We start from the raw sequence: 16,605 nt of genomic DNA, 5'->3' as shown, positions 1-16,605 counted from the left end.
AATGCTAGACCTCATGTGGCTGGAGTGTGTCAGCAGTTACTGCAACATGAAGGCATTGAAGCTATGGACTGACCCGCCTGTTCCCCAGACCTGAATCTGATTGAGCACATCTGGGACATCATGTCTCGCTCCATCTACCAACGGCACGTTGTACCACAGACTGTCCAGGAGTTGGCAGATGCTTTAGTCCAGGTCTGGGAGGAGATCCCTCAGGAGACCATCCGCCACCTCATCAGGAGCATGGCAAGGCATTGTAGGGAGGTCATACAGGCACGTGGAGGCCACACACAATACTGAGCCTCATTTTGACTTGTTTTAAGGACATTACATCAAAGTTGGATCAGCCTGTAGTGTGTTTTTCCACTTTAATTTTGTGTGTGACTCCAAATCCAGGCCTCCATTGGTTAATAAATTATTTCCATTGATGATTTTTTTTGTGTGATTTTGTTGTCAGCACATTCAACTTTGTACAGAACAAAGTATTCAATGAGAATATTTCATTCATTCAGATCTAGGATTTTAAAATGAACATAAGTAGATTTCCATCCAGAGGGAAATACTGTATTTGAACCAAGTTAAATGAATCACTTTTTTAGGGCAAAAAATATATAATAGGCCATAATAGTTCTTAAGGTTGCGTTCATGACCGGTTTATAAGTGAGGCTAATGATTAGGAAACTCACCAGACAGCTCTGTATAAAGTAACACATGAAATTAGCATAAATATCTCATTTTTGAGTTACTCATCTTACCAGCAGATTCACTGCTGAAAGGACCCAGTGCAGTCACTCGCCTGTTTGCTGAGTAAATTGGCCTGTCACAGCAAGATATGCTGGGTCATCAGTCTCATAACTGATTGGTAACCACCAAGCATAACTTATCACATTCCTTAACTGGTGACCAGAGAGGGGCCATGCTTCCATTTAGGGATAATAAACCCTGCTAGATCCATTTTCAAGCATTTTAATTAATACAACTATAAACAAGTTTCATATGTACAGTATAAATCTAAGGAAATCACTTATTTGAACAAAATAGGCATACAATGAAGCAATACACCAACACACATGTAAATAACCAACGATTTGTTTAATAATTAATCTTTGTTGCTTTCTTTTCAAGGGGAACATATTTAAAAGGTATAAAATCGTTTTTGCTCAAATAATTAAACCAGAATGTCCTGTTCTCAAATAGAGTCCCTTCAATCCTGCTGTTTGTTTACACGTACACAGCACTCCATATCTATCTGACGTGGGTCTTTTGTGGAAGATGTTCTCCACATTGGGAATTCGATCTTTTACCATTCATAAATATATTCAGCAACCAGCAACATAGGGGACAGGCTTGGTAATGGTTACAATCCCAGTTCACTGGCATTTTGTATATATACTTTCTTGTAGCAGTTGTAATGTGCCGCCATTTCCTGGATCAAAATAGAAAGTTGTTCTAACAAGGGAGTGCAACTGGTGAGACCTGAAACCATGACATGATGACAAACAGTGAATATGTTTATTATATAAGGTAATTAATGTTAACAATAATTACAAAAGCAATATCACTATTCTACTGTATTCTGTCCCAGCTCATGTATCAGAGTGTAGGAGAATGAGATTTTTTCCTTTAAATTTTAAAATATTATCAAACAAGATGTACAGTTAATAATAGTTTTTAAAGATTAAAATAAAATAAATCTGCAGACGTTCTTTGTAACGTTCATGGAAGTTGTGCCTCTGCTGTGGACTAATTAAGAACAGGAAGCTGAAGATGTGTTTCTTTAAGTTCATTTTACAACAGTGCTTTTTTTCTCTCTAGTTACAGACAAAGCACACACTAGACAATCTGAGAAGCACTACTTCAGCCATTGTTCAACTTTTTTTTCCCCACTTCTTCATATGCAGATCTCAATCTCTACGGGCTTTTTTGCAGCCATGAGTTCATAGAGGGAAACAGATATGTCAACTGATGTGTTAAAATGCAAACATCATCTCTGAATACAATTCTGGATCCATCAGCCTGGAGAACAGCCTTGCAAGGCTTGTATGCATCTCTCTTCATATGACAGGACACAGCCTTTAGTCTCTGAACATCCACCGGCCTCTTTGAGAAACAAAATCCTAAATATAAATCAAAAGCACAGGAGGGGAGTGGGGAGAAAGAGTACCTTAAATTGCACCAATATAACCACAGTGGATAAATATACTGAGCAGCCCTGTGAAGTCTCTCTGCCCTCCACTCAGGTCATCAGAACACTCACGTACGATCTTTTTAGCTTCAGCAGGTTGGGCTCCTGCATGTCCTTCCATTAGTAGGAAGAGCAGTTCAAGAGCAGTAAATTCCTTAACTGCTTCAGTCTCACCTAGTACTATCTGGACTCGCCATCCTTGTGTGTGCTGAACAGGGCCAAATCTCCAGCACCACCAAGTCTGGAACTACGAGGTGGAGTGGAGGGCCTAGTTGCAGATGGAATGAGCGGAGGGGGTGCACCAACTGACAAGGGCCCTACTAGACTTGGTGCCTTAGCGAGAATTCCATTTGGAACATGTGGATGCAAGGGGCCCAAGCGAGAATAGAGTGAGTGATGCGGTGAAGGTGCAGAAGCTCCAGCAGGATGGAGCTGAGAGTGAGACAGTAAGCCTGCATGCAGCTGCTCTAGGTGGGCTGCAGATGGGCTGGGCAAATGAGGTGCAGCAAGGTGTGGATGCATCCCAAAGTAGCGCACCCTCTCAAAGTCCTCTCGCAGGATCTGGGTACGCTGATCCTCATCCAGCAATCCACCACCAGGACCACCAACCTGAGGTGGGCGGTCAAAAGGATGAGACATCAGTCCAAACTCTGGACGGGCCACTGAGGACGAAGCAGTGGAGGTAGGTGCTTGTGGATGATGTTGGCCAGCTGCCACTGCTGCCGCTACAGCTGCTGCCCTCTCTGCCTCTAGGTATCGTGCATGCGGATGCTGAAACAGGCGGGAGAAGTGTGGGTCAGAGCGCAGTGCGAGATGGGGATCTGGCTGCAGAGCCAAGACACTCTCTCTACGATGCTGCTGCTGTTGAGCAGCAAGATCCCTCCACGTATCCCAGGGGAAGCTGTGAGGAGGCTGAGAGTGGCCTTGGGGTGGTGTATGTGGATGGACTGAAAATCGATCCCCGGGAGCCCCTACAACCAGTCCGGCCGAACCGCCAGCTCCACCCAGATAAGCCTCAATAGCACGAGTGCGATCCAAGAGAGAGAGATGGTGGTGGGTAGGGTGGTGGGTAGGGTGCTGGGTAGGAGGGGGAAGAGGCACTCCAGGTGTGGGAGTCAATGAGAGGGTTGAAGACGGGGTTGAAGGGTGGTGAGTATGGCGACTGTTGGGCCGCTCAAAGCTATGAGGAGGTATGCCTGGGTGTGGTAGAGAGATGGGCACTTGTTCAGGCTCTTCTTTTCTCTCCTCTTTCACCTTCACTGGGGGATGAGGCAGCCCAGGAGGGAGACCAGCAGGCTGCTTAGAAACTGGAGTTGTTGTCCGATCTGGCTTCTTGACCGGAAGAGAACTAACAGAAGAGGAGGAAGAGGCTGGACCGCTGCTCTCCCTTTGGGATGGATGGGAGGGCTCGGAGTTCAGAGCATGTGCTTGTCTGGGAAATAGGTCCAGAGGGGAGGGTGCTGAGGGGGCATTTGGAGGAGGGGTCGCAAGAACAGACGATGTGGACGAACGAGGTCTGTCTGGTGCTGAGGAAGTCGATGCTTGTGCCCTGGAGGCTGAAACTGAATGGTGTCTCTTGTCTGGCTCTCTTTCCCTTTCACGTTCCCTTTCACGCTCCCGCTCCCTGCTTTGTCCATCTGACTGTCCAGCACCTCCACTCAGGGGGCCAAGGCCATTCATGTGAGAGCTGGGGGTGCTGCTGCGGTGCTTGAGTGATGGGGCACTGGGAGACATTCGCACAGGTGGACGACCATACAGTAAGCTGTCTCTGTCAGAGAAAGTGCAAAGTAGTTAGTAGGTATGAAAGTTAATACAGCTTACATACTTAAAACAAAAGAAGGGATTCTTTACAGTTGAGACATACCTGTCCTTTTCATCTTTTATGTGAGTCAGCTCTCTTCTCTCCATGTCTTTTCCCCTCTCTCTCTCATCCCTTTTCTCTAGTCCTTTGGCCCAAGAGGGCCCTGAGGGGAAAGAGGGAGGGGCAACATGCAGGCGATTCCATTGTTCATGCGGGTTACCCAATCCTCCTACTGCACTTGCAGAAGATTCTGCCTTATGGCCAAACACAGAACTAGCAGCTAAGACCGACAGAATAGATAAGAATAGGTCAATGCATGTGATCAACATAAGTTTAAAGTAACAAAGGAAGTTGTGTTTCCATAATCAAATTAACATTTTGACTCACTCAGTGAGGGGCTACCCAGTCCTCCGAAGGCACCAGAGCCCAGGGCTCCCAAGGGTGGGAAGGGTGGCGAGCGGCCATATGGATCTGTAACACACACACACCGTGCATCACACGCCAATCACACAGCTTCAGTGCACAAACTGTGCATTAATAAAAACTGAATCATGAGGAGCCCATTTAGATTATGCTCATTTCAATATGTGTTGCAGCATCCAATTTAATGTCTGATGCCACTCATCCACTTTAAGAACATAACCACTCTTCCAGTATTATTATATTTTGAAAACCTGGCTAGGGTACAGCTGAGTGGTCCAATCTCTTACCCAGGTGTGTTGCTGGGGTGAGGAAAGAAGAGTGGGGCGTTGATGGAGAGATGAATGGAGTGGAGGATGGATTGACTCCACCTAAGAAGATACAGGGGTTAACTCAAATACTGATTTAACACCCTTTCATGGAGTACTATAGGCTCCATTTCTATTTTGTCCTCTCCAAACCTTTTAATATCACATGGCTTATCTCAGCTATTTCAATAACCCTTGGCTTTTATGTGGTTAACTGCTTTTGTCGTAACTGATAACACATTAAGGGATTTATGTAAATATCTCTCCACATACACATAAGATACATGCCCTACTGTGAATAAACAGGTCATTTCTTCAGCAGTACAACTGTATAAGAGAACAGCATGTACCAGCAGCTGCAAAGAGGCTGCCTGGCCTGGCCAGTTCATGAGTTGGAGGCAAAGGACCCCCAAGTGCTCCAAGACCCCCTATTCCTCCTATGCCACCAGGCCCAGGGAGACGTGGCAACAGGTCATTACGGAAGTCCAGCTTTTGAGGATCTGCCTGCATCAACTGCAAGAGAGTAAAGCATAGAAGAAAAAAAAAAAAAGTTAAATTCTGATCAACATAAACCAATCAAGAAACGTCACTGCAGCAGGACAGAATATATGAGAACTAATCACAACAGCAAGACACTTTAGTGATCTAATCCACTAATGAACATATTTCAAAGATCAACCTGGAAAATAAAATTGACAAACCTTAACTTTCTCCTGATGCCTCAAAATCATCCAGGCCACACGCACATGCATAGCACACCACTTGCCTGGCTTCTGTATTGGTGAAAGAAAAATCAAGCAGGGTGAATGCTAGTAAACCAAAAAGAAGTTTAAAAAAAAAAAAAAAAAAGCATGGAGAGCAAAGGGATTACGCTTACATTACTGACTTTCAATGAAGGTGCAAATGGATCTGAGATCTGTAGGCACAGATGAGAGAAAATGCCAATTATCCACTATCCAGCTATGAATTATGCATTCGCCCACAATAAACGAGACAAAGAAATACTGCAGTAATTGAATTAGTAACAACCCTACAAATACATTAAACTAGTGTATTTTAAGACGTCCACCAGTACTGCATAGCTGCGTTTTCCATGTAACAGGCTTGAATCTGCTCCAGAATAACCTAATTAGTGATATGACTCAGGTGTAGTACAGATAGGCCTCCAGGACCAAAGTACAGAAACAATGTAGACCAAACGTTATTGAGATCTCCTACTCTTGGGTCTTTAGGTTGCAGGTGGGGAGGTACCACTCCTAGACGAGCAGTCATCTCTGGGGCAGGTCCCTGGAGGGCAAGAAGCTGTCAATCACAGGACACTGTTTTAACCCATTACAAATAGAGACACACTAACAGCATGCATTAGCTTTAATATTCAAAACCTAACAAAATAATGTAATACATAGGTGAATTTATATGCCATCCAAGACACTTTGAATTACATAAGATTCTGAATTAAAAATAGTTATTGTTAAAATATTATTGCAAAGTTATTTATGTTTTAGTCCTATTACTACTACTACTGTTGTATTTTTACAATGTTACTACTTATAACTAACATCCTAATTATTATTTCATATGGGGGGGGGGGGACAATGGAAAGTTAATATGTGAATCTAAATAAAAAATAAATAAATAAAATACACATTTGTAGTATTCCTCACCTTGGGCTGAAAAGCTCCTTGTAGGGAACTAAGTGGTCCAGTTGGGGGTAGTACAGGCTGAATTCCAGGCACAGGTGGTGGGTACTGAGAGAAAAACTTATAGTGAAACAAAAGAGCAGTGTCATTTTACTGGCATATCAATATTTGCACAAATATGAGTCCAAAATAAATGATTCACTATTTATTGTTTAGCCATCATATGATGTAACTTTTGGCCCTGGACCACTGTCAGCGGTTTTGTGCATAGTCATTTCAGGCATCAGCCTCTGAAGCACAACTTACTGGGTGTCGAAAAAGACCATCCATCTTGCCTGGATATTTCTCAAACTAAAAGAGAAGAGACATACAGCTTTTTATAGTATCAACATGACCAAATAGAAAATAAATATTGAGCAAGAATTATTCTAAAACCATTCACATATGAGCATTTGTGACTTCTCACCATAGGAGGTGCTGCAGCAGGTGGATGCAGAAAGTGTTGGTGGGTGTGGGTGTGTTGGTGCTGATGGTTATGGTGATGGAACTGGTACATAGCAGGGATGGAGGCCTGGGCCTGTGAAGTCCTGCTGGAGGTGCTCGAGCTGGAGGCAGAGGCAGAGGGTCTTCCTGACCCTGAGCTTGAATTGACTCCTGCACTGCTCCCTGAAGCTCTATTCTCACGCTCTGCACCCTGGGAGGCTAGGAAGTGCGTGTTCAGGTCTTGCCTGTACAAGTCTTGATCTATATGCAGTGGAGAAAGGCCACAGAACTGATTTATCTGGAAATCCAGAAAAATTTGAAAGAACACTGGCAACAACTGTTCACATGGTTAACACTACAGATGAGCGTATGTCATGGTTATTTGAGATCCAAACTCAATTTAGTATTCATTTACTTGATCAGATATTCAAATAAAAGCATGTGTCAAAATTAAATAGGGTTACTGTCTCAATTACAAAACTTTCAAAATATGTATTACTGACACAGCAATGCAGGTCTACAGAGAATTTTTTGGACATGCAGCTGATTTTGTATCAAAATCAAACAGACATCCAAATAGAGCTGTATCTTAGCATATTCCAAATAAAAAGATGATAAATTCATACGGTTGTGCAAGTTATCATACCATAGGCCCACTCGCAGTATATTAAATCACATGTTATAAGTACAATGATGAACCACTAAACAAATTCTTAAAAAATCTATTAAATAAAATTTTTTTTTAAAGTACATATATTTCTGTAAATACTAATAAAGTTCACAAACTCAAATATGGTATATAATAATGTCTAAATCAAACATGCATACATGCCACATTGGGAGAATGCAAGACTGCATGATCCTTCTGCCTAATTCTGCAATATAGTCCTTGATCAGTGGTCAGGTTCTGCCCATAACACCCCTGTCATCTGGTTACTTTTGGTTCACAGACTGTCCTGAATGAGTTCATTCTACACAATAACTCTCTTCAAAAAGGTTTTTTAAACAACTACACAAGATATGTGCAATAAGAAAAATGTTAAAGCTGCCATGGTTTCGTTTTTACTCACAATAAAAAAATACTCTCAGTAGGATATTTAAATACTAAAAATTAAATGTCCATTCATAGATAACAGTACAAACAGATGTGTTTGCAGCCACCATCATAAAGTTGTGGTTAAGCGCACCTGTTGCAGAGCGAGGGGACTGCAGGAGAGGAGGAGGTGGAGGCAGGCCAGGAGAAGGGGTGAAAAGAGCACCAGGACTGGGCCGTGAAGAGGGGCGGAGCACTCCTGTCCCAGAAGGGCCTCGGCCAGCAGGCACACTAGTGGAGGGTGTGGGCGGGCGGATTGATAAAGAGGCAGATGAAGACTGAGTCTTAACTGAGGTACCACTCCTGATAAAAAACAAAGATTTTGTAAAAATGACTGCCCAAGTACTGGGAGACATTAATAATTAAAATCTGCATACAGCTTCATATATTTAGAGAACATTACTATATAGAATTTTATTAAAGTTAATAAATTCATATTTCCTGGTAGTCTATACTAAAAGGTCAAATTTGACATTGCTTGTTTCGATTGGTCCATTTTGTTCCATTTTTCCCTCTTAAATCACATTAAAGGGACTTTATCCAGTATTGTAAATATTAATCAAATAGAAAGCACATTTACAGAAAAGAACCTTACTGCTTTTAAGGGGTTTTAAATAGGTCTTGCAATCTGAAGCACCCACTAACTACAGGTAACCATCAGGTCCCAGACACCATAAGTAACATGCTCAGAACAGAATTAAAAACTATTTTATGAACATTATATAACAGATAATTGTTGCTCATTATCTGCCAAATATGTTGGTAAAAATACTTCTAGAACTGAAAAGCAATAAAGCAGTATATCAGTATAAACATTGCCCAGCACTAGTTTGACCTACCCAAAACACAACGCACTGAATTTTACTGACCTGTTCCCATTACTGAAGACTGTTTGTGTCCGGCTAGGGAAGGGGAGAAAGGGCTTTTGTCGTGGGGGACTGCGTTGGTGTGGTCCAGCATTTCCATTGTGCTGTTCAGACGGCGGGGTCGCAACAGAGGCAGGGGAGCGGGGCAAAAGGCCGGGTAGACCGGACGAGGTAGCTTCAGGATAAGGCAGCTCCAGACTCCTCTCCTGACTTCGCTCTAAGCCAGACACTCGGGGCGTCACTGACAGACGGGGTGGCCCACTGTTTGAAGGCAACAGGGTGCAGCCGTTGCTCACAGAAGAAGCCATGCTCACTGGGTTGGATACCACTGATGGGAAGATAAAAAGGGATTACTTTAACCTAAGCTCCAATGTACTGTTTGTTTTTATGACCAAGACACATGACTTACAGAACACAGTAAATGAGAAAGACCTTTTAGAATTGCTATGCATGTTACAACATGAAACATAAGGCCAAAACGTGGGATGCATCATTGCATGCATGTTAAACTAGAGTAAACAATTGTTTTCAAACTTTATTGCCTAAACACTTGAACTAACAGGCATCAAACCTAAAGATTTGATTTGAATACTTTAGCAAGACAAATATCACATCATTTGTAGTCAAAAGTAGCAAACACAAACCTACAAAATTATATTTATGCAACAATGAAAACCATACATACAGAGCAACAACTGTAAAGCATTTTACAAAGCTTCACTAATGTCTCGAGTTAGGCATTACTATTAACCTTTAACTCACAAATAAACAAATGTTCACCGAGCATGACTGGTGTAAATACATCAATTTAATGTGATTTCATTTGCAGTAAAGAACACTGCATATTTGAATCCTTCAAATTAAGGAATATTTTTTAATTGTACATGAGGGTGCAATAAAGCAACTGGATCAAGTAGATAAATGTACTAAAAAATGAAGTATGCACATAAAAATAGTAGCGTTTAGAACCACTTTTTGACAGCACCACCAATAAGAGAAAAAACGATTTTGTCTGTGTTCGCGGAGATAAAACGTGTTGCACGCCAGTGGGAGACGTTCAAAATTATAAAAAAGGACATGGTGGACGGTGGCGGCTTTGGAGAGCTACTGAGGTACATTGAGCTAAAGCTAGACGCAGTCATTTATTTTCATTTCAACTTGGGACAGTAATAAGCTGAAAATAGAACTTTACAACTGTAGACATTTTTTCCCCCACAGTACTACCATTTTCTCAACTTACTAGTTTTTGGTCCTATAATCATTGTCAGGGCTTTAGTTTAAACAAAACATCTTCCATAGGGTATCTTTTCTTCATGTACAGGCTTATGACTGGCTCCACCTGTCAGCCCTGCATTCCACAAGCTCCTTTAAATGTGGCTCAGGCAATCATATTTCAGATCCAGAACTATTCGTTTTATTAGTGATATTTTGATACATTGCATCTTTTTTTCTATTGATTACAAGTTAATCTAAGCAATTTGCATTCCTACCAGGGACAATCTGGCTGAGTAATTTGCTTGTGTACCAGAAAAAAGGCATACTGCTAAAATGTAAACTTTTAACCAAATGTTATTTAAAATATTAACAACTAATTATTGACAAAAATAGAAAATCATATTTAGGCCAACCTCATTTAGTCCAGCAAAAGTCCAAGCTATGTTTACATTTTCAGTGCAAGGTGATATAAATTGTTTCTCTTAATTTTTCATATAGAATTCACCCATCATGGATAAATGGTAACAAACACTTTCTCTCAAAAGGAAAGATCTAAATGAAACAAATGGGCAGAATGTCTTCAAGTGACAAGATCTTAGCTCCTCAAAAAATGATGTCGGGTGGACTTTGTTTTGGAAAAGTAAAAGGAGCAGGGAAAGTTTCAGTACCGCATTCAGAAGCTGGAACTTTATGAAAGCTTACAGAAATAGCTCAAATGTTTGTAACTTCGGTGTTTAGATTTCAGCCTGTCTGAGCTGCTTTTGGATATGTTAATGCATTCCATGAGAAAGCAGAGAATAAATGAATCCTGCTACAAAATTTCCAAGCAGAGCGAATAAATAACATTATTTTCCATTATGTTGCATTTTCACGATTAGAAATATCACTTTTGGTGTAAAAGATATCATCAGTTATACACATGATCGAATTACTTTACAGTGGCCTGAAAATACTGCATGCATCAATCAGTGTGAAAAGGCCATTAGGCTTCACATGTCTGAGAACAGTAAACTAGTAAAAAGACCTCTGAGCTGTAGTGTCAATAAAACTTCCAGAACAAACAAATTACACCGTCATGTGCAGGCTAAACAAGTATGCATATAGATCTACTGAACTGAGCCACCTTCTTCAGCATGTAATCTAGCATGAGGTAGCTGCCAAACCTCACCAGTTAACTCATTAGCTGAGTAGAAAAAAGTTTTGTATTACGTTGTATTATATTTGTTCACACTTTTAATGATTTGGTCAGTAAAATCTTGTGGGCCACGGAAACTTTTTTGGTTGCCTGTGTGGGCCGCAAGTTAGAAAAGGTTGGGAATCTCTGCCATAGAAAATTGAGCTGCTGAGCAGCATGCAGTACTTTAAAACATTTTTAGATGTAAAATTATGCATACCTCAAAAAAGCATTTACTACATTTAGTGAAAGGATGATGCAAAATATCTACCTTCTCTAGTGCTAACGATGAACGTAGGCTCCATATCATTGTCAGAGGCCTAGGTTAAAGGAATGAAAAACAACAATCATTAACATTCTTCACAAAAAAAAAATAATAAATAAAAAAACACTACCAGCACCATCACATTACCAATACAAGAAAATAACCCACCTTATCTCCTGACTCACTCTCCGTGTCACACTGACACAAAAACAAAGACACATCAATGACAACATTCACTGGTAAACAAGACACTCAAGACCAAATACATGTATTGTGAACATACTGTGTATGCATACTTCTAAAACTTTAGCTGTAAAGAGGCATTAAAAGGAACAAACGACACTTACAATGTATCCTGTCTCCATGAGATTTCCTGAGACCTGTAACACAAATCACAACTGATTTCCTGCAGACATACTAAGCAAACAGAAGGAATCTTTGCATATATGGGCTCAAATTTGATATTATTACTTTAAATTACTCAAAAGGTACTAGTTCTGGTAATTGCCATATGAATAAGTAGCAAGAGTTAACAAATTCATACATGAGGCATACATTATTGTAAAAGACATGGTGACATTATTATACTTTTCAAATGAGTAATATGTTATCGAATGAGTAAAACCCGAAACCCTGCAGGTGTTTTTAAAAATAATTACAGTAAACGCTAAATCTGAACTGAAACTGAAACATTGAGAATGTGCAGAAAAACATCACCTTTTCTGTGTCTCTCACCTTAGCCTCTCTCTTCCTTTTCTCATTCTTGCGTTTCTCCCAGCTGCTGGTGGTGTACGTAGCTGGAGCTCCTTCCTCACGCTCTGAGAGAGGCCCGCCATTCTCATCCACACCTCTCTTCCTTTTGTTGCCTCTCCCCATCAGCATTCCAGCTCGCTCTGGTGGCTTCAGAGAACAGTCCATCTATTAAAAAACATGTGCAGTGACATACAGGAGTAATATCATGACTCAAAATGTCGTTGCTCCATATATTGCATGCATGTTTATACTTTCAACCCAATATTTAACAAAAAAAAAAAAAAAAAAAAAAAAAAAACTGTATAAAGATTAAAATTTAAAAAAAGAAATAAATAGGACAGAGAGACTAACACCACCTTTATGTCATGTAACATGCACTCTCTATCGTAACTATCTAGTGCATTTTGACATGGACGAATAATGACACACACCTCCAGGGCCTCCAAGCTTATGAAGCTGGCTATAGCAAATCCATCAATGATGTCTTCCTCACACGACACCGATTCTCGCTTCCTCCGACGCGGGGGCCGGTGTCTGGCACCAGGAAAGACGGGCCGACATTCTCCACCACTAGCACCGAGGAGGGAGTCTCCTCTGCAAAGCTCCTGATCCGAGGCTGAGGAAGGTGACGAAGGCCCAAGGTTTGCTCTCCTTCGCCGCCGCTCTCTGTCGCGCTGAGAACGGGAGCGACGGCTCTGTCTTAACCCTCCGCTTCGACTCGGACCGTCCATGTCAAAAAGTACTGCAAGTCCACACACAAGGCACTAACACCTGGCCCGTGAAGGAACCTTACTTTAGCCGAAGACACCCAAAACCTCCTTAACCAATGTAGGTGTCCCAGTTTAAAGCAGAGTTAATATTCTTGCTTATAGCTTTGTACCAGTTGTAGACTGCATGGTGTCAGCACAGTGCTGTCTTATGAGAGTCATGCCTGTCCATCTGTGAGACTGTCTCCATAAAAAAGGTTCTATATATTTAGAATATTCCCTTCTGCGTTACCGTCGTCGTGTCAAGACATTATTGGTCTCATCTGAGGAAGAAAGGAGAGGAAAAAAAAAACATTAGCTACTAACACTGCATACATACACTTACAGTACACAAGAAATGACTTATAACGATAATAAAACGAACTGTGTATTTTGTGGACCAGGGAAAAGCACATCACCGCACAGACGTAACGTCGTTAGGGAAATGTCCGAGGGACAATTTTCATCACGTACTGAGAGGAAACCACTAACAGGACGTGCTTGAACAAATAAGAAACTGGAAGGCCGACAGACAAAAACAGAGAAAAGCGCTTATTTACAGGCACACAAAACATTTCTTATATAAAACGGTAATGTGAGGCGGCTGTAACGCGTCTTCCCTGACGACCAGTTACCAAGTAAAAATATTAACTAGTTAGCTAGGTTAGCTGACTAGCCTTAAACTGACAGGTTCATCAAAGCTAGCTGAACATTAGATTTAGGCTTTACGTGTGAAAGTAACAAACGTATATTTTATTTGAAAAAAGACAGAGAATACAAACCTGGTACTGCGCATGATAAACCAGTATTTGTCAAAGTCAGCTGGCTAGTTTTTCGACCGGACACGACGGATGGCTAGTCAGCTAACGCTAGCTAGTTATCTCAGCTGGCCTAGCAGGCTAGCATCCACCATAAATGACGGTAAGGTAATTACCATACTGCTAGCCTGCTAACTGACGCTATTGATCACATCCAGTGTAAACACCGCTTTCAAGAACCGAACACCGATTTACTGCGCGGTGTACCTGGCGTTGACAATTAGCGATAAAAAAAAAGCAAAAAGGCCATTTCTCCGTTCTGCGTCTTCCAGACACCTCCGTTGACACAGCTGGATCCAAAGGCAATACACTTACAGCCGTCTGCTAACTGCGCTACCGTCCGCTAGCTCAGCCCAAGTTGTTTGCTAAATAAAATATTACACTCACTCGTCTGTACTTCGATGACACGTCGCGATGATTCTCACACAAATAATACAATAAGTCACCCAAATCCTTAAAAAACATCCGGCAAGCACATCAAAACTATTTAACCAATGTAAAGAAAAATATACAAAAGGCGATTAAACTACCTTTGGTTAGCCAGCCAAAGCTAGCGATCCTTTGACGAGCAGAGGAGAGAAAGGTGAAGCCGTCTGAGCCCAAAAAAATGCTTCCACTTGCTCGGATTGTTCAGCAGATGCCGCTCTCTCTCAAACACAAAAATCGCCCTCGCTTGTTTGTGCTGTATAAGCGATAATCAGAGCGGCGTTATTCCGATCGTACCCACCGCTCCAAAGTGGCCGATGTATCGGATCGCTCTCTTCTGGCTGCTGCCCGTTTCGTTTCTCCATCAGATCATCAGAGCCGCCGCAGGCCCCGAGGCCCCGAGCTCGAGTTTCAGCTGCGGGAGCGCCGGCCGAGCCCTGTAGAGTAGGCCGGGAAGGGCACCTCCTTCCGCCCGCGGCCCTCTGTCTAATCCACTCAGTCGGGCGAAGCTGAATCTATTTCCCTCTTTTAGCCGCGGTGTAGATGAACTGCTCTCTCAAAGACGGTCTCTACAGGGATTTCTAAAGCGTTAGACTGAAATCTGATCGTCAAAATCAGGTACATATACGGTTCGTTATAATCTGAAAAGCTGGCAGTCCGTGAATCCTGGGTGGATAAGCCCCACAGTGAAACTGCATTGTGTGCTTCAGTCGATTTTTTTCTTCCCTCTCTGATTCACGGACAGCTGTGTGCACCTCAGGATAAGGCAGCACTGCCGCCTGTAGGCTCAGCTTGATATGAAGCTGTGAAAGAGCTGCTGACCATTTACAGCAGCATCCCGAAAACATTTTATAGCAAAGTGTACGGTTTAGTAGAGGGCTGAATAATCCATATAGCATTTATTCATTGACCGTGCAGGAATGGTCCTGATTTGCAATTTTAAAGGGAAAATCCACTGATTTTTCAAAATTTTATTCTTTTACCTGCTTCAGTGGTTGAGACGCAAACTAAGCAGGTGGGTGAAATTGTTCATTATAGAGAAACTAACCGAGTCAGATTTCTTTACGTTAACGTAACGTTACGGTGACGTTAACCAGAAATCACGATGTCTGAAATACAGATACATGTACTTATAAGTAGCTGTGAATAGTGGATCATGACCACTCAACCTGTATGTGTCTCCTAGGTTTTCTTTGGTATTGTTTGCCTAAACACCTTGTGCACACCTCTCCCCCTTTAATGATTTATATATTAGTGTTTCAGGCCAAAAGGTTAACTTAAAAATACCCCAAATCAATGAGTGCATTTACATGCACTTAATAATCTAACCATTATCAGTCTTCAGCTGTATCAGATCATTCAAGCAGTCATGTAAACAGCATCCTCCAATTCCTTGGATCAGATTAAGGCCTAGGAATCTGATGAAGAAATCCGATGAAGAGAGCTGTGCAGTAGCTCAGTAATCTGGTTTTTCAGCACGTGTAGACTCTCATTCTGATTTCTCTCTTTTTCTCAGTCTGCACATGCGTGAAAACAGAGCGTCGGCCTGGAAACAGTAAGAAGTGTTTGACACCTGCGAGATGGCAGAAGGAAACCATATAAATGCTTGATGAACCGAAGGATTCAACTCTTCTTCACCTTCTGGATGATGTGCATTCATATTTTTTGTTCACTGAAAAACTCGTCACGTTACTCTGGGAGTTTTGTCTCATTGCAAAGCAGAAATCTGATGACTGCCTGACTGAAGTAAACCTGGAGTTTTTCCCCACATCACTCCCCGAGTGCATGTAAACACAGTGAACGAATGACTGAAAATCTGATTTTCTACAGTTATTGGATTAATAAGTGCATGTAAACACAGTGTCTCAGACATCAGGCAGCATTTCAAAATCATTTCATTTAATAGCTTTCGAGGGAGCTTTTAGAGGCATTCAATTCTTCGGACGTCTGGCTCCTCTCACCACCACTGTGAACAATTCTCACACTGTACGTTTCTCTAGAATGAAGAATTTTACTTAAAAGCACCCCGAACAACTTTGTTTCCATCGTACACTGTTAGAAATAAAGGTACCATGCATGATTCGTTCATCAAGGTACAAACAGTGTAAACATTCCCTCAAAGGTACAACAACAGTGTTAAGGTCCAATCGTGTACCTTAAATAAGTTTTTCCCAGTGGAAAAGTAGATATTTGTATCTTTTTATAAACTAATGTTTTAAAACAGAACCATTTAGTAAAAAGCCTGGAGATGAGGCAGGGTGTGTGGAGTCAGTACAACTTGGAAAATATCATTTCAGTGGATTATGGTACAGTTATGTTCCCTGAATAAAGGTACCACCCCAGTGATAAGAAGGGTACTGCCCCAGTGACTTTTTTGTAAGGATGGAAAAATGGAAATAATCATCACACAATGCA

The 16,605-nt window shown here is 41.6% G+C and overlaps 1 protein-coding gene across 4 annotated transcripts; it reads right to left on the bottom strand.

The window, feature by feature from the left end:
- Positions 1-1,070: 1,070 nt before the first annotated feature.
- fbrs (fibrosin) lies at positions 1,071-14,958 on the bottom strand. 4 transcript variants are annotated; one of them, XM_017725342.2, is made up of 19 exons: positions 14,295-14,958; positions 12,632-13,230; positions 12,183-12,365; positions 11,795-11,827; positions 11,616-11,645; positions 11,454-11,502; positions 8,797-9,121; positions 8,022-8,230; positions 6,818-7,095; positions 6,658-6,702; positions 6,376-6,471; positions 5,930-6,013; positions 5,589-5,627; positions 5,413-5,484; positions 5,062-5,224; positions 4,694-4,774; positions 4,371-4,454; positions 4,047-4,263; positions 1,071-3,950 (listed from the first exon to the last, which is right to left on the bottom strand). In XM_017725342.2, the coding sequence occupies exons 2-19, from the start codon at positions 12,929-12,931 to the stop codon at positions 2,363-2,365; spliced, it is 3,876 nt and encodes a 1,291-aa protein (XP_017580831.1). In that variant the 5' UTR covers positions 12,932-13,230; positions 14,295-14,958; the 3' UTR covers positions 1,071-2,362. The 4 variants fall into 4 exon arrangements, with proteins under 4 accessions (XP_017580831.1, XP_017580833.1, XP_017580834.1 ...); XM_017725344.2 differs by having other exon boundaries at positions 5,930-5,998; XM_017725345.2 differs by having other exon boundaries at positions 12,183-12,347.
- Between the last annotated feature and the right edge of the window lie 1,647 nt (positions 14,959-16,605).

This window comes from Pygocentrus nattereri, chromosome 13 (genome assembly GCF_015220715.1).
Source record: "Pygocentrus nattereri isolate fPygNat1 chromosome 13, fPygNat1.pri, whole genome shotgun sequence".
In the NCBI taxonomy this organism is placed as follows: domain Eukaryota; kingdom Metazoa; phylum Chordata; class Actinopteri; order Characiformes; family Serrasalmidae; genus Pygocentrus; species Pygocentrus nattereri.
The sequence above is the reverse complement of the archived record's forward strand: the minus strand, read 5'-3'. Positions and strand labels throughout refer to the sequence as shown.

What these genes read in the sequence shown, in the direction of transcription:
- fbrs (XM_017725342.2), bottom strand. Translation starts at nt 12,931, where the DNA reads ATGGACGGTCCGAGTCGAAGCGGAGGGTTAAGACAGAGCCGTCGCTCC. An exon ending in CTTCATTGAAAGTCAGTAAT is followed by an intron (nt 5,485 to 5,588) that starts GTAAGCGTAATC and finishes TCACCAATACAG; the next exon opens with AAGCCAGGCAAGTGGTGTGC. An exon ending in ACTGGGTAGCCCCTCACTGA is followed by an intron (nt 4,264 to 4,370) that starts GTGAGTCAAAAT and finishes TGTCGGTCTTAG; the next exon opens with CTGCTAGTTCTGTGTTTGGC.